We start from the raw sequence: 25,830 nt of genomic DNA on the forward strand, positions 1-25,830 counted from the left end.
TATTTCAGGGGGCAAGGAACAAATAGTGAACGCGATGGGATCGGGCAGAGTCTGATAAGTTTTTTCCTGCGGTTACTCCCAGAGTCACAGACACTTACTTCAAACGGTGCAAATTATTTAAGCCATACCTTCAGAGAGACAGGGCTGCCAGCGCTACGGTGGGTAAAGAATAGTGTGAGGAAGAAAGGTCTATACAGCTGGCGTAGATACAAAAGCAGGAAAGCATGAACCTCATCTCACACCTTCCCTTCTTTCATCTACTTCCCCTTATAAGCTGGTATTTTGATTCCTGGATTCCTGGCAAGCGACGCTGTTCGCAATTCAAAGAGTTTTCAACAAGAGCATCTGTTTGGGTATTATCATAAACCTGCATGCTCCCCCTACCCTTTACCTCCCTACTCCCCTACTCCCCCTCTCCTCCCTCTCCTTCCTCTGCCTTGTGCATTTGCATGTTTGAGGAAAAAGGGGTGGAGAGGGTGGGTGATGGTGGGGCTTTTCCGTGACCCAACAGAGTCAATGATACATAAGCCACATGACCAACTAGTCTCCTTATCCAGGGCAAACAGGACTCACACACACACGCCGACAGACAGACCTGCGAGCGGACTTCCAGCACATTCACAGCTCCACTGAACTTGGCTCATGCTGTCGTTTCTCTGACAGAAGAAAAGAGGAGACGCGCGCACACACACACTCACACTCACACACATACATACATACACCTCCGTGGGAGAGCTCAGATATAGACGTGCCTTCAGTCTTAGAGTGGCGCTGTCACACACTGATATACAAACACACATTTAGACAAATACACAGTCACAGTCAGGGAGCCACCACATGCCACACACACGCACACACACACACATACCCACAAATTGACACACTCACTTCTCACATACACACACACACAGGGGAGCAAACAGTCTCTCTCTCCCTTTCTTGCTCGCTCAGCTGCTCTTCCTCTCTCTCTCCCCCTCTCCCTCTCTCCCTCCCATCCACACACACTCTCTCACACACACACACACACAGACACAGACACACACACACTCACTTACACACACACACACACACACACACACATACACACACACACACACACATACACACACACCACTACAGTATATCAGCGAGTGACTAGCGGAGAGCCAGAGGGGAGTGCAGAAATGAATGTGAAGATCCTGACGCTGGTGATTGTGCTCTTGGTGTCTCTGCTGTGTTCTGCTACTGCTGGTGAGTACAGGAGCGGCCAGGCTCGTCGCCGGTCGTCTCCCTTTGCTTTCTATTTCTCTCTGTGTTTGCCTTGGGCTCGTGCAGGCAGCTGTAGTTGATCAGTTACCCAGCATGGTTAGCCTTGTGTGGGCTCTAAAAGGCAGGAATATCAGCACCTGGCTGTATACAGTACTGCACTGCAGTGGTTATACTGTCTGCTTTTGTAATGCCATGGCTTTTATGGTTAACTTAAATGCTTAGATTGATCATTTTCCTCCATACCTCACCTTGATGTAAGCTTGTGACATTTAGGGATGAAATATAAAGATAGCTTTTTATTGATGGACCTTCATGTGTGGAGCTATGCCTGAGTGATACATTAGCTCAATGTATGGGTGTTGTGGCTGTTATGAAATGTGAGATATGCATGGCACATGTTCTGTAAGGTGGAGTGAATCTGTTTAATTTATGGCTTGATGTAGTCCATCTGACCCAAGTGCTATATGATTATGAGATGACTGTAAATGTGCAGCAGGGAAACACAACACTTATATATGCATGCGTGCCTCCTGTGGTGATGATAATGAGGACTGTAATTGTTGTACGCATTGATGAGGGGAGCACAGATCCCAGATGCTTGGACCGTCTCTGGAAGGGCTCAGTCTTGATGCCTTGTCACAGTAAATTTCCATAAAGTGCTGCTGCATCTCTGGAGCCATTGTTGAACTAGATATCAATTGCAGCTTGGATCTAAAAATGTCTAATATTTGGAAACAATAACATTGACTTGGGACAGTTGAACAGGCGGGCAGGGAATATTCTCTCTGGTGGATCGGGTGAATAAATGACTTCCGAGAAATGGGCTGGGGGGTTAGTTGGGAGACCGATCGGCTGTCTGCAGATGTGATGCAGGTAACATTGTGGTGTGAAAAAACAACAGTTAGGCCTGTGTAAATGTCTGGACCATTCTTGGGATTATCACCTACCCACCAACTACAGCAGCTTGGAAGACACACAGACAGAAGCTGTGTTTATATCAAATACTGTGCATGTGGAAGATGCTGTGCAGACTTTACCTTTACACAATAGAGAGAATGCATGAAGCATATAAACGCTTACATCTTAGAAGATGTAGGCCCAGGAAGATGTATAGTGTAAGATGCTGTCTAGGCTTTATGTTGCTAGGTGCTGTATGGAGTGTGGTTTTGAGCTGCTGTGTAGACTTTATGCTTGTATCGATCCATGGCCACAGCACTCACAGTTCCCATGCTTCCCAGCACATTTGTTACAGCGACAAGCTATTTTTGTCTGAGGCTCTCAGCACATGAGTAAATGGGAAGCAATTATCTAGCATCATGGTCAGTGTCGTTTTTCACGCCCTGCGTGGGGCTAAGCATGTTCCACGCCTGAGAGCCCACTGTGCTACACCAGCGACGGGGAAAACAAGGCTGCTGTGCCTGAGGCTTTCATGGGAGCTTATCCCTCTCAACGATGTTCAAGTCACGGCGCTTATGTGCCTCTCTGTTCCCTGGCTGCTACTGTAGTATCAGAGCTCCATTGACAGAGAGGAAGAGAGAGAAAGGATGGGATGCAAGTGTGTTGCGGCGTTGATGGGTGTGGGGAGGGATGCTAGCTGGAGTGTCTGCGTAGCACAAGCCTCTGCTACAGTATGCGCTGTCGCGGGAAGGTGTCGGAAGAGGCTCTGCATGTAGGCAGTGGGTGTGAAGCCTTTCATCTTGAGACAAACGCTTTTCCAGTTCAGTGGGCTTTCTCCTTCTCTCAGGCATCTGTGTGTGTACATGTGTCTCTGAGAAAGAATAGAGACGTACACAGAGAGTGAGACAGAGACCATGTGTGTCTGTTTGTGCACTTGCGGGAAGCAATGGATATAGACCTGAATCTCAGTGATATAGGGTGGAGAATTATACATAAGGGTGTGTCTTGTATTTACGGACGTATATGCACAAGTACTCCTTTAGTGCAACAGGCAAAGCATCTCAAAAACCTAATGTTACTTACAATATTTATTCAGTGAACTAAAAGAGCTGCTGTGGCCTTCTCTATGTAATATTAGCATCCTTAAGCAGTGCACTTCAATTACCTATCCTTGAGAAGCACTCTGGCTCAGGAGTGGGCTCCAGCTTTAGACATGTGGTATTCATAATTCATCCCAGGGCCGATCACTCTTCCTCCCTGTGTGACTCTTAAGACTGGTATAACAGTCCTTATTCTCAAAACATCCTCATGTCTGTAATGGCCTCTTAGACGATATCAAAGCTTCCTTTTCCTCCGCCATGGAAACACCCTGCAAATCTTCACCCAGGGATGCTCTGGATAAAAACAATAGCAGCTGGCTCAGACACACACTTGCCCACGCTCACACATACACAGAGGGTGTAATTGTTAGGGCCTGGGTTGAACAGGTGAGGCCGTTCTGACTGCGGGGCACGAGGCCCGGATCAGAGCCATTATCTGGCAGAGAAATCGTCTGCTTGGGAAGGGGGCAATTTTATGAGAGCTGTCAGCACTGCTATTATGCCATATTAAACTTTGATGTATTGTTGGGGCTGGCTGCTCTGTGGCACCAGCATGCATACATACTGTTCTGCAGCCTGCCTAACTCAGAAGCTCAACCTAGTGTTACAGGTCAAAGTAACACTAGAGGTGGGCTACAGTACATGCAGTCACTCATTAAGGCACCTACAGGCATTAAATGCATGCTTTGCTAGGTCTAATTATTTAGTTAGCAATTATTTAAGCTCCAAACCAACCATAACCAGGAAACTTTAAATCATAAGCGCAGGTATTTCTAATGTAAAGAAGGTGTTTGTGCCTGTGGACATGATTACGGTGGCCATGGAGAGAACAAAAAGCAGCTAAACTCTTCCAGATGTCCAGGCATAACATAATAACAGTGGGCAAACAGTTGTGTCAAAGGGGAAGCAGTGGAAAGGTTATTAGAGGATTATGGAGAATCACAGAGCCTTTTTTGAGGCACAGGAGCTTGTGAAAACCAGCTGCTTTTATGTCTCACACACACACACACACACACACACACACACACACACAAACATGCACGCACACAGGGTCAGATGAAATCCATTTCATGAAGAACCTGGATTTCCTCTTGATGCAGCATTACAAGAAAATAGAGCCAGCAGCCTGCAGCGTCAGTGCAGTTTGTCTGCTGCAACACACACACACACACATACATACTGGTCTTACTATAGCTGCAAGGACTAACATAAGGAGGATAAATAACCTTAATGTCAACCCAAATCTAAACTGTGGGAGCTGACCAACATGTCCTCATAGCAATGTATTGAACTGTTCTCTGTCCACACAAACATAGAAGGACATTCACAAACACACTCTTCACAGTCAATGAGTTTGTGTACAAAGTGATTTATCCTCTTGTTGATTTGTCTCTTGTTTATCTTCTGTGGGCTTAAATAGTAGCACTGTTATTATAATCCGCACATCACAGATCCATGTCAGTTTGGTTAAGGGGTGGGTGTTTGACAGTAAATAACATGAATGATATAAATTTGTCAGCTGTCAGAGATTTGCCTTACTATTTATACTGTACCCTACTTGGTGAAAGGAACTGGAAACCATATAGCATCAACAAACCACTGCAAATTGGCTTTACTTAGCATTAATCATTATTAACAATAACAAAATCAATTTGGCTAATTTAAAAGAAGCTATTCACTGGTTGTTTTTATCTGGTTTACTTGTTAATGAACAGCTATAAATCCAAAACACTAACCCAAATTTAATTTAAACTAATGCAATTTAAATGTTGTGAGTTCAACGTTTGAAGTGGGTATAACCATATTTGAGGTTTTCCAGTTGTTTCTGACCATGACGTGCAATTGCAGCAGTAAATTAGCATTGTGGTTAGTGTTATATATCAATAAGCAGAAACTTGGAGGAGAAAAAGCATTCTGTGCTGATTTTATATCAATTAACAATAACTAGATAAAGATATACCATTATCATGATAAGAAAATTATACATCAACAGAAGATCTTATCAATATTGTCATCCCCTGCAGTGAGCATAAAATGCATTTCAGTGTAGCTGTACGGTTTCATTGAGAAGATTTTCCTGTGATAAACCACCTCACATCTGTATAATATCACCTAAAGTGAGCTTTGTGAATGGCACTCACAATTGCTCTGGAGTGGGCAGGAGTTGAGTTAGAGATTTAGTGAAAAATCATAACTCATTTGGTAGGGATATAAGGCTAACCTTTGGGCTGACGCTCCCTGGAGAGTTCAGATGTTGAAGACTTTGGCATATGTGACTGCTGGGTTGCTGTAATATAATTCAGAACCCTTTGAATGAATAAATCTACTCACTTAGATCTTCCCTTGAGAGTGAATGCAGTGAAGGGAAGAAAAAGCAGAGGGGGAGTTAACGGCAGGAGAGAAAAATAAAAGGGTGCAAAGGAAGCGAGGCATTCTTGAAGCTGTGGGGTTGTGTAAGCTTTCCATATAGTGGAGGAAGTCACAGCTACATCTAAAAACTCACAGCTGGTGATCTGGTTGGGCTTTACAGATTTCATATGTGGAATAATGACACTTCTTTGCCTCAAGGAGGGAAGTCCGTTCTGCTAAGTATGTTAAATTACTTGTAAATTAAATTCTGGCTGCATTCTGATTCCTTATGTACATGTCTGTTGCAGTCCTGATCCCCCTTTAAGTTTTGAGGGCACAACCTGGGGATAGTGGGGGTTTGTAGGGGGGGTCCTGTATAAGCCAGAGCTCATGATCACCAGACCCTATCCTCAAGCCCGGGGCGTTCCTTACAACTTAATTGAAGCCAGATATAAAAAAAAAAACTGCTCAATTTTCCAACAGTATTCAATATTTAAGTGATTTATGACTCTCTTTTTAACATTAAGTGTTACATTTACAGCAGTTGTCCCGGAAGATCAGATTCCTGATCAAGATCTAAGTGGACATTTTTATCAACGGGCTGCCAGACCGCAGAATAAATATTTCGGTCTTTAGGAATGCAGGTGCTTTAATTACTTTCGTGCTATATTTATAGGAAAGCAGATTGGAAAAATATGGCTTCTGTCTATTGCTTTAGAGATGTAATTTGTGGTAAAAATTCATACTTCAGCAGCTAACACCGCGTGTAGGAGGAGAAGTGAATTACTTTGGAGAGTCAAATAAATATGGTTTAAGGTATTGTCGCCATTAACGTCAAAGCTCTATAAGTGAAATAATGGATCAGCGATATTCCAGACATAGCTAAAAAAAACGTGCTGCACAGCTGGCTGTTGTTAGGCAGATCTAACTCAGACAGGGGATTTCAGTGCTGTGAAGATGACAGTATGGATTGGGGCTGTGGATGGTGTAAAGGGACTTAGTAGATTTGGGGTTCATTTAGTGACACCCCCATTGGGATCAGCCTAAACTCCAAGCCTCAGGCAACAGGATGTGCGTGTCTCTTCTATTCTCAGTGCATTATAGGATGTGGTGGAGCTTCTCATGAGGTTTCAAACTGCCATGTACTTTATGTTTGTGCCTTAAATGACATGCTTGAAAATGGAAATCGTAAGATCTCCTCAGTCCTCCGCACAACTGGATCCCTTCTGTGGCAACACAAGAAATAACTCATTTTTTAAATCATGCATTATTCATCACAGTTGCTGTGTCTTTGATCACAAATGTTGTTTTCCCTGGGAGACTATTTCACACATACAGGTCTACACTTAAACATCGGTCAATCTAATGATCTGCCACTGACTAATAGCATCGATATCCCCTACATCAGCATAGGGCCCCTCGCTGTGTCCCCCCTCTGTCTCATTCACGAGGCTGCCCTGCACTCAGCGGCCCCTGAGTACGAACACATGTTTGTAAAAGTAGAAGAGAAACACAATATTTGGAATTCATAAACATGCATCCACATCAGGTAAACAGTTTATCCAAGCAGCCAATGAAAATAGAGGAGGGTGTAGAGGGCCAATAAACAGTGAACTTTAGCTCACCTGCAGCAATGTGCAGCTGAACCCATGAGTAAAAGTATTTACGATTTCTATTTCTTCACTAAATACATGTGACGACATTGCTTATTAAGTTTCACTGCATAGCCTTTAACCAAAAGGGCCTCTTTGTGTATACCATATGCTTATCAGTATCAGTATATCCTGTATCAGTAATATATTTTTATATAGTTCATATTATGTGTTTTAATGTCTACATCTCATCTAAATCTCATCCATTGTTTTGTATTCGTTGGTCTGGTTGAGTAACACAGTCTGATGCAATGCTGCTGCTATTTTCCTTTAATAATGCTGTATGTACTGTGGGGAGAGGCCATGGTCCCCTCGGGCATTAAAAGCTGCAGTGACGCTGTGATGTTTCTCTGCCGCTTTCTGTTTCTCTCTGTCTCCCACAAATGGGAGAAAGAACGCAGGTTCACAGCATGGGGGGTGATGAGACAGGAGAGGGAGGGGCTGTGTTTCACATCTGATTAGCGTGCCCATGGAAACGGATGGTTGGAGGATCCCTTTGCCCTTGACATGCAATCTCTGGAGATTAGGGCAACGGTTGGTAGCCTTACCTACCTACTGTACCTGCCATGCGCATAGCTGCTGCTGCTGCTGACGGAAACAGCAGCAGCAGCATCATCATCTCTCCTTCTCCTGCCCTCAAATGACAGGAAAGTTGAGAAAAGAAATATCCCCTTGACTACTCGTTTTCAGTTGGCTTCAACCTGCAGTAACCTTATAGCCACAAATTCACCCCTTCAGCTGGAGTGGGATTGTGAATAAACCAACAGGCAGTCAAGTGGCGAGGAGAGTCAGTGGCTTCATTAGCTGGCTCAATGCTGCTGGCGGCCCTTTGAACTCACAGCGCTCTGATCATAGCAGAGTACGCAGTCTCACACCTCATCATTTCATACACTCAGTAATTCAGGGGCATATATAGCACCATACTTCACAGGCGGCTGACTAACTCAAAGGGACATCTGCAGAAAGCCAGAAACTACAGGGGCTGCACAGTTTGTTTTTAATTTGTCCCCAACCTTCAGTGAGAGTGGGGGGTTACTTTCGGAGCAGGGGGACAAAGGGTTAAGTTTAAAAGCTACAATAATAGGAGGAACTTTTCATGCACTTTGGTTTCCTCAGTGGACTTTACACAAAGCCAGCCTTTAGCCCAGCCACAAGCGTAGCATTATCACAGCACAACAATGCTGCATATCAAACAGTTCCTGGCAAAAATAAGAGAAAGTGCTCATGACCAAAACAAACCCTCCCTAAGAGGAACACTTAGAGTCAGAGTGCGGTGGCACACGAAGGATGTTAAAAACATCAGGGACACAGAGGGATGATCATGGACTCAGCAGTTTTTTTTTAATTGAGAACCTGGCGGCTTTCAGCTGACAATGTCATTCATTTTGCTCCAAACTGAGCGCCTTTCATGGTGGCTGCCATGGTAACGAGGTCTGAAAGTCGGCAAGCAAATCGGTACCAGTTTCTGCCAAGGCCCAGACTTACTGGAAGGCATGCGATAAGCAGCATTTCCGAAACACTAAATGTTGAATTGTGAAAGCTAAACAACAGGGGACAGCCTTCTCGGTTAGGCATCTTTCCATATGTGCAGGATGAATGTGTGGGGAGGCTATCAGGAAGCAAGCAAATCCCCAGTGTGATGATGTAGCGGTGCTGGGACTTATTCTAAGTTAAAAGAATGTTTGGCTTGTAAATGGCACAATTAACACATCTCATCCTTGGCTAAATAATCCTGATCCCCTAATGTGTTTATGCAGTGGGAAGCATCTCTGCTTATGACATGTCTCTGTCTGGCTGCGTGGGTTAGCATGTCTGTGGTAATGGCATGCTATAGAGGGATTCATTAGCTAAAGCTACTCCTCTCCTTTTAGTGAATGAAGGGAGGGAGGCACCCAATGGAGACAGCGGGCTTGCTCTTCTCCTCCAATGTCATGGTAATAACCATGGCTACACACACCAGGGTATTAATTCTTCCTCTCTCCCACTTACACAAATATTGTTCTATTGCCCTAAAGGATTACACACACACACTCAATAAGCTGCAACTATACCTCCCATAAAATGCAGACAGAAAATAAAGCTATATATTACTGTGATGGTAAAATACAATAACAGTGGTCACTAGTTTAATTATGCAATATAAATTAAATCCGTCCTTACATTAGAATATGTTGTTAAGTGATGGTATCTTATTAATTATGGTTATGGCATATTAATACGGTGTGTGATTGTGAAAGGAGGGCAAGAGCTTTAAATGGGTCTACAATTTAGTCCAATCATAGTGCTAACAGGGAGGGAAACTAAATTTAGAAAGAAACAATAGTAAGAGCCATAGTGTCTCTATGAAGCTGTAGTTTGGCACAGTGGTGCTTTGATCATATACTAACATGCTGATGCTCAGCAGGAATGAGGTTTACCATGAGCACTATCTTAGTTTAATGCCAACATTTGCTAATTGACACAAATGAAAAGTTAAGGTGGAGCTGATGGGAAGACCATTGGTCGGGCAGGTATTTTCTTGCAACGTATTATGTTAACTAATATTTTGCCATGGTGCTAAATGGAAAGTTGAGGAATTATGGACATCACTGTAGAATTACACTGGTCATTTCTTTGTCCTCATGGGGTTAACCGTTCTCCTCCCAGTCCAGTACCCACCCATTCCCATTCTCCCAGCTGTTTGTTTAACATCAAGATACATCTGTACAAACTGAACCAAGCACGATTTATGGCACAGAGGTGTCAGACAAGTGATGCAGGGATGGTAAAAAAAAACACAACGGAGAGATGAAATGTTCTTGAGAAGCTCAGCCAACTGTGAAAATAGATCAATGAGATTGCACACAATTGATTCATAATCAGTGTGACTGTGGGTGATGAGCACAACGGGTAAACAAACAGATACGATTCAAGAGGACAGTAAATCAATTTGCAGTGACACAGAGAAAATTAAACACAGCGAGGATTACATTTTGGTGGCCACGCTTGATTGTGCATGTTTACATTTGATGCAACAGTTTCTAAATTATAAACACAGCTCTTTGTGCACTTGTTGCTGTAGTTAGTCTCACAGGCCGATACAGTTTAATCTCTTATGTCGTAGTGACACAAAAACCATTATTCTGTGGCTGCATTTACAAGTGCAGACATTTGTTATGTGGTCTTTTTGGCAGTCTATGCACACAAATCAGCTTTACAACTATTAATAATCGGCTCTGGCCCATTGGCCATGCTGCCTGTTTTCCTGCATTGACACACAGCGCTGTGATGTACAGTTTGCTCTTGCCAGCCGTGAGGGCAGCTGATGAACTTGGCATTAAACCAGAGGACAGCCATTCCTCTTCGCTGACTGGATGGACAAGTGCTGGAAGACGTAAATCTCTCCAGGCGCCACTGATGGACTGCTGCAGAATCGACAGGGATAAGCTGTCAGGCTTCCACTTTCTGCTGGGCCATTATAAGACTGAGAGCCAGCCATTTGAAAAAGACAACATAACAAATATCACCTTAGGAGGCAGTGGTGAAACTAGGGCAAGGAATTAGCGAGGAGCCGACCAGCTATTCATCATTAGTTTGGAGACTGTCCAGTTTGTGACACTCCCAACTATTCTCTCCTCTCTGCCTTACCATCTCTACGTCTCCTCTATACCCTTCTCCTTAAGGAGGCGGCAGTGACGCAAGCAGCAGCAACAGCAATAACCTGGCATTCCTGAAATTCCCCCTTTATTACAATTTAATTAGGGAATTACCAAGTGGGGGCAGAAGTGTTGAGATTTGGTGGAGAGAGGTCAAAACCAAGGTCATCAAAAGTATAGATAAGATGCTTGTTGCTGTGAGACATATGTTATCCTGCCATTTTAGTGTTTTACCAGCTGAACGTAAACACACGGTAAATCCCTCATGGGAAAAAGATCAAATGGGATACTACAAAGACTGGATTCAATTTCAGAGCATTAAGATGGCTGCGATATCTTTGTTTATGGAAAAGAAACATGCATTATCCAATAATAAACCTGCCATGGAAACAATCAAAAGGTCTTATCCAGATGCAACAGATGCTGCAACATTCAATCTATGTGTATTCCACTATAGACAGGTAAAGATTCAAAGATATCTGTTGCTGTGTGTCATATCTGTCACACTGAGATACTGTCCCTACAGACTGCAAGAGTTAATCTATACAGCCGGTGTTATCACTTGGGCCTGGTTTATTTTTAGCAGCTTTCATTACACTTTTCTATCCTGTAGCCAGATTGGATGGGTTGAGATTTGTGAGGAAAATCAGGCGATGTAGTCCCTTCAAACCCCAGTGCAGAGCAGTGGCTGACAGCTTGCCATGGCAGGAGACATCTAAATTGTCTCATTATGGACCTGGGCTATGACAGCCTGAGCCTCCCTTAGAGGGACGGCAGATGAGCTGTGTGAGCCGAAGTACAATTACTTTACCATCTTGCATTGGAATGTGTGTATGAGTGTGTGTGTGTCGCAACTGAGTGAGACTCCAGTTAATGCATGTGTTTGCAACACCTGTTACTAGCCTACTTGAGCTGCAGTTGGACTTAGTGTAGCATTGTAGTTACTTCAGGTATCACTGAGACATTTTAGGTGTCAGTACACTTAACCCAAAAGATCGAACAGTGCCTCTTTTGACATTTTTCACCCAGTCACTTCTGGCACTTCTTCATTTGTACAACTGACTGTTTCACTCCTCTTTGGAGCCATTTTTAATGGTAACAGGCGACAAGCAAATGTGTTTGGATGAAATGTTGTTCAAAATATGTTTTGACAACATTTGTTTTGACCATAGACTCTATATAAAGATGGAAAAAACATCTTCCACCCACTATTCAGAAAGAAGCCAAAATCTTGTGGATACTAACGCTGCTATCTTGCGCCAATGATGCCATTTGGAGCCTGGGTCTGCATAGCAGCAATAAGGGGGAAGGAGCCATAGTATCCAGATCATCTCAATACACACGCTTGCCTCACCTTCAGGGAGCTGTCATGTCGTCCATCTTTATATACAGTTTATGCTACTGACACCTTAAATAGCAAAGACTGCATCCTTCCTCTAGTTTTTGTATTTTCTGCATCTAAATGCTGATGGTGTTTCAGGGGCAAAAGGAAGGAGAGCCTCCCACCCCCTTATCTTAATACTTGTGTTGGCCTTAAAATCTACTCAAACATAGAGGGTATTAACATTAAACCACCTGAATTTGAAAGAAATGAGTTGAATGCCTTCAGTATGTGCGAACGTCCCTCATTTGCTGTGTATCTGGAACAATAACAAATGGATAATGTGCAGATTAGTGCGACTAGGGCCAAAGATGGGCTTTAGATGCGGAAATATGCAACAGAGACTTTCCCTGCTGCAAATGAATTAGCCCACTGTTCAGCCACAAATGTAATGTGTTATGTGATCGCGGAAGAAGATTAGTGTGAAAATGGAATTTGAGATGTCTGGCGTTTCAGGTATATCCACTGCAAACATTAAACAGGCTGTTTTGCTCAGTCATGCAGTTAACCATTGTTTAAACCTGACAGCCAGAAAAACACCCCTCTTTCCTCCTTTTCTATGGAAGTTGTTCTTTTAAAAATGTTCAATATACTACGGCTGGTTGGTAATTAAGAAAGGCTGCCTACCCTCTAATGGTGTTTTGAATTCTGCCATTGAAGAAAGCAGCCCTTTATTGAGACAAACTGATCCAGGCTAATAGAGAAGCTTGAGTGTTTTGAACACCATAGAAAGATTCAGGGTCATGGCTGTGCCTTCTCCGTATAAAAGCCTGTAATCACCACTCTGCACACCTAAATACACTCACTGATGAGGAGAATCTTAGGGAACCAGGAAACTTAACATCACCCTGGCCTTTATAAGCTGCTCAACTGCTGTCCTCAATATACTTGCTGCTTTTCCAAACCTCTGCAGTCGACTGGCTGAATTATCTTAAGCTGTGTCCTCACCCAAGCCCTCGTAAACCCAGGAAGGTCTTGCTCCTGGGAATTCTAAAAATGGTGCCAGTGTCTCTGAGGAGAGGAGACAGGAATGTCATGACCCCATGTGAGTGATGTCAATCAGCTTTTTGATGGGAAATACCCACTGGGGATTTGTAGTTTCTTTTGAAAAAGGGTAGTAGTTTCACTTTGAGATGAAGAATCTGTTAGAAATGCAAAAAGATTGGAAGAGCGATAAAGGTGCAGTGTGGGTCTCAATGGATTTCACCAATAAGGTTAAGTTATTCAACCTGTTGAATCAGCTGTATCTTGTGTTTTTGGACATGGTTTTCTTAAGTGTGGAAAAATATCCCTGTTGATGATTTCTTAAGGGGTGTCTTGGTTTGGACATTACCAAGTGAAAGTTTAAAGTTTTTAGGGCATAGGTATTTTGGAGGCAGGGGTGGTTCACTGAAAGACAGTAATGAGGAATGTAGGGTCCAGTGTTTTAGTGTTTGACCGATACTGAGGACTAAAAGTCACAATGTATCTCTGCCTCTACGATTTGAGTTTAATTTCTAATCCGTCTCTTGTGTGTCATCTAAACATTATAGAAGTCAACTACATCTACAGCTCCAATTCAGTGTTTTTTATGAGTTATGGGTTATTACAATGAAAAATGTATGACTTATGTAGTATGTAGTCACTGGGATTCAACCACTTCGATGAGCCCTAATAAAAAGTCCTGCTCTGCTTACATTCACATTTTATTGGACTAAAGATCAGGGTGTAGAGTGAAAGATCACCTGCATGAAATATCCCATTACTAGTAAAGATCTGCAGCAAAATGTTATATTCCAAGTCAAGAGGAGGTCTTTCAGTTTGTGATGTTGAAAGGTCACAGCAGAGACACTTGAGGTGGACCTGAGCATTTAGAAAAGAGGGGCTTAAGGGGATCAGGCCACACTTATTGAGAGAAGACTGAGAACATCTGGGATCACTCTGAAACACACACACACACCTAAGACATTCACACATTCTCTGAGAGACACATTGCTATCAAACGCATCTCTAATCTGGGATCAAACACTGAGACAGGATGCACCTCCACAAGGTCTGTTGCTTTGTGGTGTTTGTAATCTTGAGGGAGAGTGAGAGAGACATGAGACACCAGGGGTTTTTGGTTTCCCACTTTGGCCATGGCAGTGTCTATCTGCTTTGCTCTTGTTCCACCATGCCAATTTGATGAACTACAACTCTGGGTGGGCTTGAAGAGGCCCACACAGACACACCCCCACACTGACACACATGCTTATGTATACACGTCTCTTGTTTCCTCATCTATAACCACTGTGATAACTCTTTGGATCTTGCTAGATGTTTTTCTTAGGTATGAATGGGCTTGGCTAATAATCGACTCAAATGAGATACTTTGTGCGAGAGGAAACTGAAATATTAGGACATTTCTGGGGATCTAACTGGTCTTTGTTTGTCCTCCAGGTCCCATGGCCTCCATGGAGCATGGCAGAGAGCTGGAAGAGGCCTCTCCAGTGAGAAAAATGGTCCAGCAGAGCCCTGCAAGGGGTGGTCAGACCCACAGACCAGCCGGCTGGAAGAGGAGACGCCCACGGCCCCGTCTTTCCCACAAGGGGCCCATGCCATTCTAGAGCAAGGTGAGTTTATAGCAGTCAGGGGTGTCAAGACACTCATTAGGTTTTGTTTGTCAAAACCCATGACAAAACGGTCAGTGTCACACACTAAAAGGCTCTATACCCACCTGCGATTCTCATGTGCCTCTCTGTGCTGTATTTGCCTACAGCCAACTTTCTGTCAAACGTTCTGTCAAGTCAGAGCAAAAGCACTTCCCGATATATTAAATCATAAATGCTGACTAGTGAGGAAACGACTTCCTAGAGGAATTTCTAAAAGGATTGTGATCTTGAGTCCTAACATACTTTGTTGGCAGAATCCATTTGGATGTTTCTGATGACGAATGGTAAACCTAAACTGTTACAGGAACACTGGAAACTCTGTTAATGACCATCCCATCCAGATTCAGTTCCAACACAAGCGTGTTATTGTTGGCACTGAAAAAAATACATGTTTTAACAGATTATTGGACTTTGCTCTACCAGCTTTCATGCCTTCATAGTACGATAGAGACTGTATTTGAGGCTACGTCATTTATTTCCTCATATGGGAAAAAGTTATACTTAGAAACATAACCTTTGAATCAACTATACAAGCATTAATCTTTTCTATACCTCTGATCAAGTCGATTAAATCTGTTTTTCCAAAGATAATACTTTAGAGAGTTGGGTTTCCTAGGTGTAATATGCTTTCCCTCTCAGGAATGTTTAACTTGCTGTCAAGTGAAACAAGGTTTTATGTTGAAACTCTTTAATCCCAAATCTGAGATAATATTTTACTTATCACCATTTCACGGCTTGATTTTCTTGTCTCAACTAAAACAAACTCTCTGTATTTCTAGAAAAACTAATCAAGCTTTACTAGGAAACTTAAACATACTGCAACTCATTAAACAACATGATAAAGATTAAACCGTTCTTTGTACTAGTCTCTGTGTGTAGAGGGCAACAGTAGTTAAAATATGTCACTGCATTAGGAAGCACAGGACACATTCACATGTCTCTCCCAGACACTGTGAGAGACAGGGAAACTTAGAAAAACACAATATCCCTGCAGGAGGTGTCAACCATACAAAGCTGACCTGCAAAGGTCCGCCATAAATGAACGCCATAGTGAGGGGAGGCTGCAGCCAGAAAGTGTCTCGGCATGGTTAATCAGTTTTCAGGAAATAGGATCAAAGCATTAGACGTTTGGAAGTTCTATTCTCTAAAACAGACAGGGAAGTTTTACAATCTAAGGCAAATTATGGATCATTATTGTGTTTTTTTTTGACAAGGTCAGACTTCTTTTGAATGCACTCCTGTTTCAGTAACATACCCTAGAGACTCAGAACCAGGCTGAAAACAAAAAGTAAGGTCAATGTGTGCTTGAAGGACAACAGTGGTGCTAGTCCTTTATCTTCATGCCTATAAAAATGTGAAAACGCTTTCTGCGAGTTGAGTGGTCAGATCTTCTGTTTGGTGCCGGAGTGCTGGCCACACAATACAGGGAGCTTCAGGAAGTTGTGAAGCTCTGTAAAAGTGAACAGCTCACTGAGTCACAATGCTCTCTCTGCAAACACCCCTTAAACCACAACACACTGAAGATTTCCTTTTGTTGTTGGCTTCTGAATGCAGCTCCTTGGATTGTTGCAAGGGTCATAGTTCACCTTGTTCAAGGATTTCTCTGCATGCCCTACTGGTTTACTCCAACCAGACGGGAGTCAGAATCAGGCTGTCCATCGCAAGCATTTGAGTGACATTTAGTAACGTTAAAAACTTCACTGTGTAAATTATCCAAGTTCAGATAACGTTTTACTGGATGATTTAAGACTTCACGAGAACCAGTTTCTCCACTCAAAAAGCCACTCCTCTAACACTTAAGTTTGAAAGGCTCTGTTCATCCTCACGCGTCCTGCTTTCTTCTTCTATTTGAGTTGATGATGAGAAAAAAACCTCTGGAAGCAGCAGGACATGCTTTTTGTTTGATCAAAGCTAGAGTTCAATGGAGAAGTCCAGCAGTCCATACAGTCAGATGACATAATATGTTACGATTGGCCCAAACTTAACTGTTTTTAAATAAAGTTGAGCAATAATTGACTGGACATGGTTCATCCTCTAGCCATCTCCTATTTAGCAACATCTCCCTATTTTAGTGTCAAAAACAGCTCATCTTCTTATTCTCAAAGACACCTGAGGCAAAATTGGACTTTTCAGCATTACACATTCCAGATGTGAGCGATGCTGAGAAGAAAGATGGCGACCCGGGTCATCCTCCTTGAGCATATGAGTAGACTCAGATCTGAATGTGCTATTACAGCTCTTGGAACTAAGCCATGCCAGTGACAGTAAAAGACGACAGGATATTACAGATTTAAAGCTGCAGGCAATTTATGGAAACCCGTTGAGATACTGAGTGTGAGAAAATCTCAGTGAATGAGTCCTCTAAAGAGTTTCCCATCCAAACAATGCAGGGCAGGTCTGCAACTCCTCCCGTACATTCAATCTGACATGTAGTATGACTTCAAGGCGCTGAGATCATACTGTTGGCCCACACAGTATGTAAGGTCGACAACAAACAACAATACAACTCAGTAGAGATTAGATATACTGTAGATCACAGTGCTTGAGGCCTTACATGACCACAGAAATATGCCGTCATGAAACAAAAGCAGGTTCTTATTCTCGAATGAACCTTGTTGTCGTGCAACAAAGCTTACAGCATCTGAAATCTTGGGACTAGAGAAGATGGGGGGCATGGGAAGATAAAAGATTTCCTCATTGTTGGGAGTGATGCAGTGCCCCTAGTGTAGTATAATGTTGGGCTTGTGTTCTACAGCGAGTTATACAGTTGTTTTTCTTACTCCCTGCTGCACCTTTCTGTCAAAGACCGTGAAATCTGGTTGGAACATGTTACAGATAACCTTTTCTTCTAGTTTTTTATTGCACAGCAGCCAGAAATAGATCCCTGTGGGGTGCCATTATTGGGGAGGAAATTGAAATGTCTGCATGGTACATGAAATGATATTTAGGAAACAAAAAAGACACATTGATCTGACTTTTTCTGTTATTTTCCTGTCTTGCAGGCACTGCTTTGAGCGCCCTCCCCCAGGTTCTGATTTCTATGCTCTTCCTTTGCCTTGGGGGGCCTTGCAACAAAGGGCCGATGCTTGCCCAGCCTGAAGAGTGATGTCCATAGCACCTGCTGGTTCTTCAAGCAACTCTGTCCACAAAAAATCAGGACAAGCCGCTCACCCTCAGCTCGAGGAAGAATTGGGAGCAGGGAAGGGGGGTGGGGGGTATTGAACCCGAGCTATCAGACTCTATTTCTCTGTCTCTCTTTCTTTTACTCCCTCGCTACTTATCTATCTCTGTCTTCTCCCAAGTGTTTTTTTTCCTATCATTTGCTTAATAGAGCCCAATCAATAGCGATCTCCCTCAGTGTCTCACACACTTTGCATGATATGTGGTGGAGGGGGAGCCCAGTCATAACAATCTGAGTCTTAAAGCATCTGTCACTTCTCCATGGTGTGGTATTCCCATCTCTCAGATTCAAGGTTACAGCAGCCACTGATTTATTTGCTGTGTAGCTACTTATCAGCTTTACTTGTGAGAGAGGGTGCTGATCATGCAGAAGGGCAGTTATAATAGTTGACAAAAGCAAATATTAAGTTCACTTATGATACTCTGGATGTATGCAGCGTAAAGGAAATTCCTAAGTTTTTGTGTTTAAAATGGAAGAGCAAGTGAGTCACATCTGAACGACATTGAAATCATCGCTTAACTATTATTATTTACGGTGCGTTGTACCTCCTAATGACACTGCGTCCACATGCAAAGTAAAGTTGGACTGAAAAGAGAGTCCTATTGTCAAAACAATCTATTCAAGTGACACAACAATTCCTAAATTTAGAAAAGAAATGAAAGTCTTCAATTCCAAAGCTATTTTGGTGTTTGTGAACTCATTAACACCTTGGGGAGGGGGGTGGGGGGTTTACTGACGCGCTCAAGGTTACTGTAAAATGTTGCACCTTGGATGAGTCCTTTGACCCCAAATCCCAATCCCAATCCTGTCCCCAATCCCCAGCCTTCGCACCACATTGCTGCCCTGTGCAGCTGCTCTACACGACTGTTAACTGGCAGGAGCGGTCTGCTCCACCGACAGGTCGCCTTGCCTTTTAATGAAGTGCCAAATAATAACCTTGTCCACAATGCTGCCAGGAACAAAGGAATGGAAGGTTAGGCAGAAACACATTACCTCTTGTTTGAAGTCTTGATACACTGACACAATATGCATTTTAAATTTCTTCTAACAGAAATCCAATGTGAGATAATGATAATAGGAAGACAAGTTAAATTTGACCAACAAAAACAGGAAACAGTTTCGAAGCAAAGCTCAGCTCAGTTAATATACCACAGTGACCAGCCTCCCACTAGTGCTCTAGCTGCTGTAATATTCAGCATAAGGCTGGTTTGACCCCTTGACCGAAATCTTTCACTGACAAAATGCTATGCCTTTCCATCATACTGGAATATATTACTGTTTGTGTTTATTTCTGTGTTGAAGTAGTAATTTCTTTTTTTCTCAGGGTGCTGTGACAGAGGCTTGTACTAGCGCAGTCTATTTTGTGCATTTATTTAATAAAGAACACAAACATACAGTACATTAAAGCTTATACGAGCATATTTTCATATACGGTATCTTTACTCTCCCTGTATGTATTCACCAATATAGCCATGTAGCCAGATTCAGTCCTTTCTCATCCTGATCTGTTCCCTACATTTCGTTGGGTACAGTTGCCTTTTCTAGTGCGCCCTACCACAGCACAGGTGGTCGTGGCTTTGATCATTCCGCTCATTAAATCCTAGAGTTAATCTTTCTCAGATGGATCTCCCCAAGGCTGGCCGGGGCCACTTAGTCTGAGCTCATTGTTAAATTGGCTTAGACTGAAACCACGCCCTTCCCCCTTTCCAATCCCCAAACCCCGAATGATTCAGAGTGTAACCATGTAACATATTAGGAGAGTAACGTGTAGAGCAGCCACCTTGCAATCGTTCGTTGTGTATTAGGTGTGAGAAGCAACTTCCTCATTTTTTGGAGGTAAACTCTCATTTCAATCCGCTGCGATTCAATCAGCAAACACTCTACTACGACCAAATAAGCAACTGGCAGGTAAACTTAGATTTCCGGTACCTTTTCCCTCTCACCATGTCTCATGCAAATAATATAATAAAATGCAGAGTCTTCTCAGGCCCAGCATGAGAAGCTTTTATTAAGAGAGCATCTAAAATCACATCCACCCAACCAAGCACTGCTTGATTAAAACTGTATTAAATCCTAGGGCACTGTGAAGCGAAATTATTTCCGTTCCACCATTTTTTTTTTTCATACCCGCTTAGACAGAGATGTAGATTTCATTAATGCTCCTTGGGAGTGAGACAGCTTTGCTCATGACGTCTCATGTATTATTGGGGAAGATAGTGGGAAGATATGAGCTGGGGATGGAAGTTCAAAGCCGCAGGAGTTGGGATGCTGGAAGTAGATGAGGTTATGACAAGGGGTTTTAAACAATATTCCCCCATCTCGGAAGTTTTTGTTACAGAGCCGAGCAACGTCTGTATCCGCACTGTTCTTCATGAATGTATCCTCACCATCTGCACCAGCCATGCTGCCCTTTCAGAGACAAGAGCAAACCAATGTTTATGTAAAGTACCCTTTTGAATCTTGGTCAGTTGAATCCAAAAATCAAAAGCCAAATATCCCACTGATCCAAAGCCTCTAGTGTCAATAAGTCCCAACAAATAGACGTGGCTTTGCTCCAAGATTTTCTGTATGGGTTCGCAAGGCTGCACTTTTGCAATTCCATTATGCTGCTGGACAAATACACCCTGAAAACAAGAGTCTCTTGGTATGGAATAGTTTTCCAGTGTATTGTGACAATTTTTTGTCTGATTTTTGTCTAGCTGGTTGTCCAAAGCTTACTTTTTGAATACAGTGTGAAAACCTGTATTTTTTGTGGATGTAACAAAATAGAAAAGTAGTCTGCAGCACAATATGTCGTTGACACGTGAAAGCTTTCAGGCATTCTTTTCTTGTAGATCATAGCCCACAACCCTCCTCTGCACATCAGGTTAATGGGCCTTGTGGTGTGGAAGGACAAGCATGTCCAGGCTCAAACTGAAATGGTAAACCAATACATTATGCTCGGGGAGCAAAACCATTTTCCTTAATGGTCTTTTCCAGCAAGGCTTACACAAGAGAAACGATTCCTATCCTCTCAATGTTTCCCCTCCAGTTCCTCTTCTCTGTGACCATCTCAAGGCCTGAGTAATGTTCCTATGCACTTGTTAGCATGTTTTCCTGGTAGAAAAATGTTTGTGCTGAGAACTTGCCCCATTGTGTTTTGTTATTTTTGTCCAAATGCATTTGGCTGGTAGTGTGTAAGGAGTGGGGATGAGCAGAGAGATAGATATGTGTTAATGGTGGAGATGAGAGTAAGCTAGCAGAAAGATTTAAAATATTAGCTTAGCAAATAAGCTCTGTTTCCCAATAGCTGTAGACACAACAGCCACAAAAAACGTCATGGAAAAACACAAGGTGTTTATGTTTTCTATGCTTTTGTCATTATATACTCAGTTCTCTACCAGACACAATTCCTTTCAATTGAAACCGAACCAAACTTTTCATTCATTGTGGGAATGGTATGAGAGTCAGCACACAACACATTCCATGATTTTACCTTGTGTATCTCTAAACTCATCAAACTGTATCATGTTGGCCTTCAGAGTGGGTGTCTGCAGGATCTAGTGGCTGATATTCAATCCAATGCATTCACACATTTCCACCGGCTGGGCAATCCAAAGGATAACTAGATTATATCTCCCGTGGGAAATGACTATCTGTCATTATCCCGGAGCCTCAAAGAGGCTTCCTACACCCAGAATAGCACAGGCCCCTTGATTGCAACATATTCTCCATCTATGTAACCACTGTGTTAAAGATCAGCTACATTCAGAACGATCTGAGGAGAGATGCAGTCTGTAGGCTTGCACGCCATTGCAACAGTGTTACTAGGTCTCAAGCAGAAACAATTTTTAAGACAATGTATTACTCCTGAAACTTATATTCTGTTTATGGTGTGTGCTCATATTACTCACCAGGCCAAATGTACAGTCCCTGTCTCTGTTTTGATGTTGAACTGGGCAAAAATAAATGACATAAATAAATAAATAAAACAAGTGTATCAGAAATGGTTGAAATACTGTGTACATATTTGAACTTTTGGTTTCTAATTTATAAAAGATAAGCTTTAGCTCTTGGAGTACTTATTTTATTTTTTCCTTTCATGCGTAGCTTTGTGTTTTTATTTTCTATTTCTGTAAAGTGTGTAAATATATCTTTATGATAATAAGTAATATTAAAAATCTTATTTTAAGAAAACACTGCGTCATGTCATTTCTTTAGAAAAAGAAAAAAGCATTTCATGTTTATCATTGTCAAAGGTTTAGTGTTTCAGTATACTGTCATCTGCTAACCACCAAATGATGAGGGTGCTTAATAGATGATCACCAAAATCATTAGGATTCATTCTGGGGAGGACATGGATTTCTGAGCTGAGTTTCAAGTTAGTTATCTCTCAAAACCACAAGTGTTAAGCTCATGGTGGCACTACAGGAACAGTCAGGGGCTCACCAACAGAGTTAGGATTTGTCCTCTGGAAACCATCATTACCTGCATAATGGTCTGTGCCAACTAATCATATAGAGGTGGAGATATTTAAATGCTAACTGAAATCTTTGAAATACTATGGGTGCTAGATAGACGCCAGATGATCACCAAATTTAAAAGGATTTATCCTCCGGTAACAATGAATACCTGTACCAAATGTAATGGAAATTACATCACTCAAAACTGTTCAATAACAATGTGACGCTCTAATCACAAAAATAAGCAGTCCTCATTAACTCACAGAGGTTCTCGGATGCTGAAGATTTACTCACATTTTTTAAATATATTAAATTTCAAGTCAGCTCCATTGTTAGTGTTTTTTAACATTTGTGTAGCTGAACCTAAGATTAAATTAAACAAAAGAAAAACAGCAACATGTTTACCGGACTGCCACGGCCATTAACCTTTACCTTCAGTTCAGTCTTGTATAGAAATTCATTCGTTGCAGTATGCACATGCCTTTGGAAATGTAAATCAACTCCTCATCCATTAAGGAACACTTCACCAGTGACAGCTAGCCTTTCCTGAGCTTATAGTGCATACTAAGCATGCTGCACATTAATGCATCACAGCTGCTGAGCATGCATGGAGACCATGGACGAGTCTTGATGCACTGAGATGCAGCGTGCATACATGTCATATCTAGATACAAAGGAAGCTCCTCTAGTCATTACTGCTGGATAATCAGAAAATAATTCAGTAGAGGTAAACAAGTATGTCTGATAGTCTATACTATCTATCTACTTTCTATCTTTATACTTTGTATCCAACAGTTTTTATTGGAATAAACGTGTCCAAAAATCTCTAAGATTTAGATTTATCCTTTTCAATTAAATATGTGTGGCTTTCTGTTCATCAATTTTAAATAGGTGTATGCTTAACATTTACAGAAACATTATATACTTATATAATTGACGACATTGCATATGCTACTTTATGATAACATTGTTTAAAAAGAGAGCCTCAGTGAGGCAATGTACTGAAATGTCCTGAGGCGTGCATGGGAGCCACTCTTCCTCTGAAACCCCCACTGGAACCACTCAGGGAAGTGCCTGGTTAACACGCAGAGCTGACAGGTCATGATAGACATGAGGTGCACCCCTGAGCCCCAGCAGCCCCCAAAAGACGCCCAAGGTTATATCATCAAGCCTGGGTCAGCTGTATAATTGAGCTTAGGGTCACGGGGAGGATATGGAGCGTGACAATGAGGCTATAGAGTTACAGTTTGTAGATGGCCAGAGAGGGCCACTGGTGGGGCATTACCGCGGGGGCAGACGTCCCTTTAAAGAGTTCAAGGTCCATCTGTGAGAGTGGCTCCTGTCCTGTTCACTGTCACTGCTGGAATGTGTGTCACCGCCTGCCAGCCACCAGTGCACTGCTGGGAGAGTGGGGATGGGTGAGGAGAGATGTTGGGTTTTGGGTTTGTTGTTAGGAACAAAATTAAACTTTAAGGATGATGAGTGAGGTACTATCGATAACAAGTGTCAGACACAGTTCTTTAAACTGTCGGTAACGTCTCTTCAGCTACAGACAGAAGAACAGCAGTGGGATTCACAGAGTGGGAGTCTGTGGTGCTCCGTGCCCTCTGTGCATGTATGTATATCACAGAAACAGGCTCTGGGACTAACATCTGGTTTGCTCTTGGCACAGAGTCTCATAATCAACTTCTGCCACATCGTAAAAACCTTTATGCCGTTGGCTCTCCAGCTATACCACCAACAAAGCCCACAGAAGTTCTGACAAATCCACAGTGATGGATACTAGCCAGCGCACTGCCGTCGCCCAACCACCTGGAATCTATGGACTCAAATTATACGGAATGTGCAGGCCATGATTGAAAATTAAGCACACATATAACAAGCAGGTGTTGCACAACTTTCTATAACATTTTTATTGCTCTTATCAATGTTATAATTATGCAGCAGTAAATGAATGAATCAAAGGGTGTTTGCACAGTGTTTGAGCCAAGACTGACTGGGAGTAGTCTTTTCAAGGAGAAGAATAAACAACACCAGCTGACTGCTCCAAAACTAAATTAAGAGTAATTATGTAGTAGTTATTTGGGGAATTAAAAAGTAGTGTTTTTGAAAAACAGCATGACTAAAAAACATCTTTGTTTCAACAAAGCTGTGGTGCGGAAAAATACATTAATCAGTGTTTTCTGGGCATTTAGGGCTGAAATTAACAATGACTTTCATCATCAGTTTATCAAGTCTGAGTGTCCAAGATGAGGTAAAAAATTATTGTTTGTGCAAACAACAGGAAAAGAGAACTAAAATATCGAATTAACATTCTATTACAGTTAATCAACTATACAGTTTTTTTGTCAGTCAACTAATTAATTAATCAAATCATTTCAGCTTTGTTTTAACAAAAGTCGACTTTAAAGAACTTTGAGATCAGACCAATTTACTGTAGTTCACATTCCGCAATAACATTATTGTGAGATTTTAAAGATAAAAAAAGATATATATATTTCACGCATAATTTTTTATGTCCTATGGTTATTTTGGGGTATTTTATGTCTTCATTAAATAGCAAACAGAATGGAAATGAGCGAAGAGAGAGATGGGACAATAACATAAAACAAGTTCCCAATTTGACACAAAATGCATTCATTGTCCTCTAGATGACCTGGACAGCCCACGTTTTCATTATTCTCATCACATTCAAAAGGGGAATTGAACTTTGTGTCAACTGTAAAAAAGTTGTGATTCCTCTTAAGGTGATGAAAATACTGATGTGATGCAACATGTTCTAAAATATAACCAAGGGATTCAGACTAGTATAATAATAACAGGACAATTCAAGTTTTAAGGTTGGCGTGTCGTAACAGTGTGCTGTGGCTCAAATGCAGTGTGTGTGAGAGAAAGTCCACGTCCCAGTCTGCATCTGCCTCTGAAGTGGACATAATAATAAGAAAAAACTTCCTGACTGCAAACAGAGCCCGGAGCCAGGTAAGAGGCAGGAACAACAGTTTGTGTAATGCACCTCAGCTGTGTTAACACCAGCAGCTCTGCAGTGGCGACGGATCACTGAAGTGGTCATAAAAACAGAGCCAGCACAAACACAGGACGGGGGGGCAGCTGGTAGAGAAATGCAAAGCTGCAATGAGGGTGACATATGTAAAAAAACTAAAACAAGGAGGTAGTGGCTGCTCAAGTAACCAAGAGTTTACCCTCAACTGTACAGATGGGTTCTGGGTTTTACTGTAATTTTGAACTTCCGCTGTGCTTTAAAAATAAAACAATATGAAATCATGATAATGGCATCTAGCTAATTTGCACCTTTCC

At 42.2% G+C, this 25,830-nt stretch overlaps 1 protein-coding gene and 1 long non-coding RNA gene across 2 annotated transcripts in view; one reads left to right on the forward strand and one right to left on the reverse strand.

The window, feature by feature from the left end:
* LOC118112519 overlaps positions 1-25,830 on the reverse strand; it is a 75,804-nt gene that overhangs the window by 44,956 nt on the left and 5,018 nt on the right. The gene's annotated exons all lie outside the window — the stretch shown is intronic.
* On the forward strand, positions 995-22,249 carry apln (apelin). The gene is made up of 3 exons (XM_035161874.2): positions 995-1,230; positions 14,681-14,853; positions 17,895-22,249. Exons 1-2 carry the CDS (start codon positions 1,164-1,166, stop codon positions 14,845-14,847), a joined length of 234 nt encoding a protein of 77 aa, XP_035017765.1. The 5' UTR covers positions 995-1,163; the 3' UTR covers positions 14,848-14,853; positions 17,895-22,249.

The sequence above is a fragment of the Hippoglossus stenolepis genome, chromosome 7 (genome assembly GCF_022539355.2).
Source record: "Hippoglossus stenolepis isolate QCI-W04-F060 chromosome 7, HSTE1.2, whole genome shotgun sequence".
Classification (NCBI taxonomy): Eukaryota; Metazoa; Chordata; class Actinopteri; order Pleuronectiformes; family Pleuronectidae; genus Hippoglossus; species Hippoglossus stenolepis.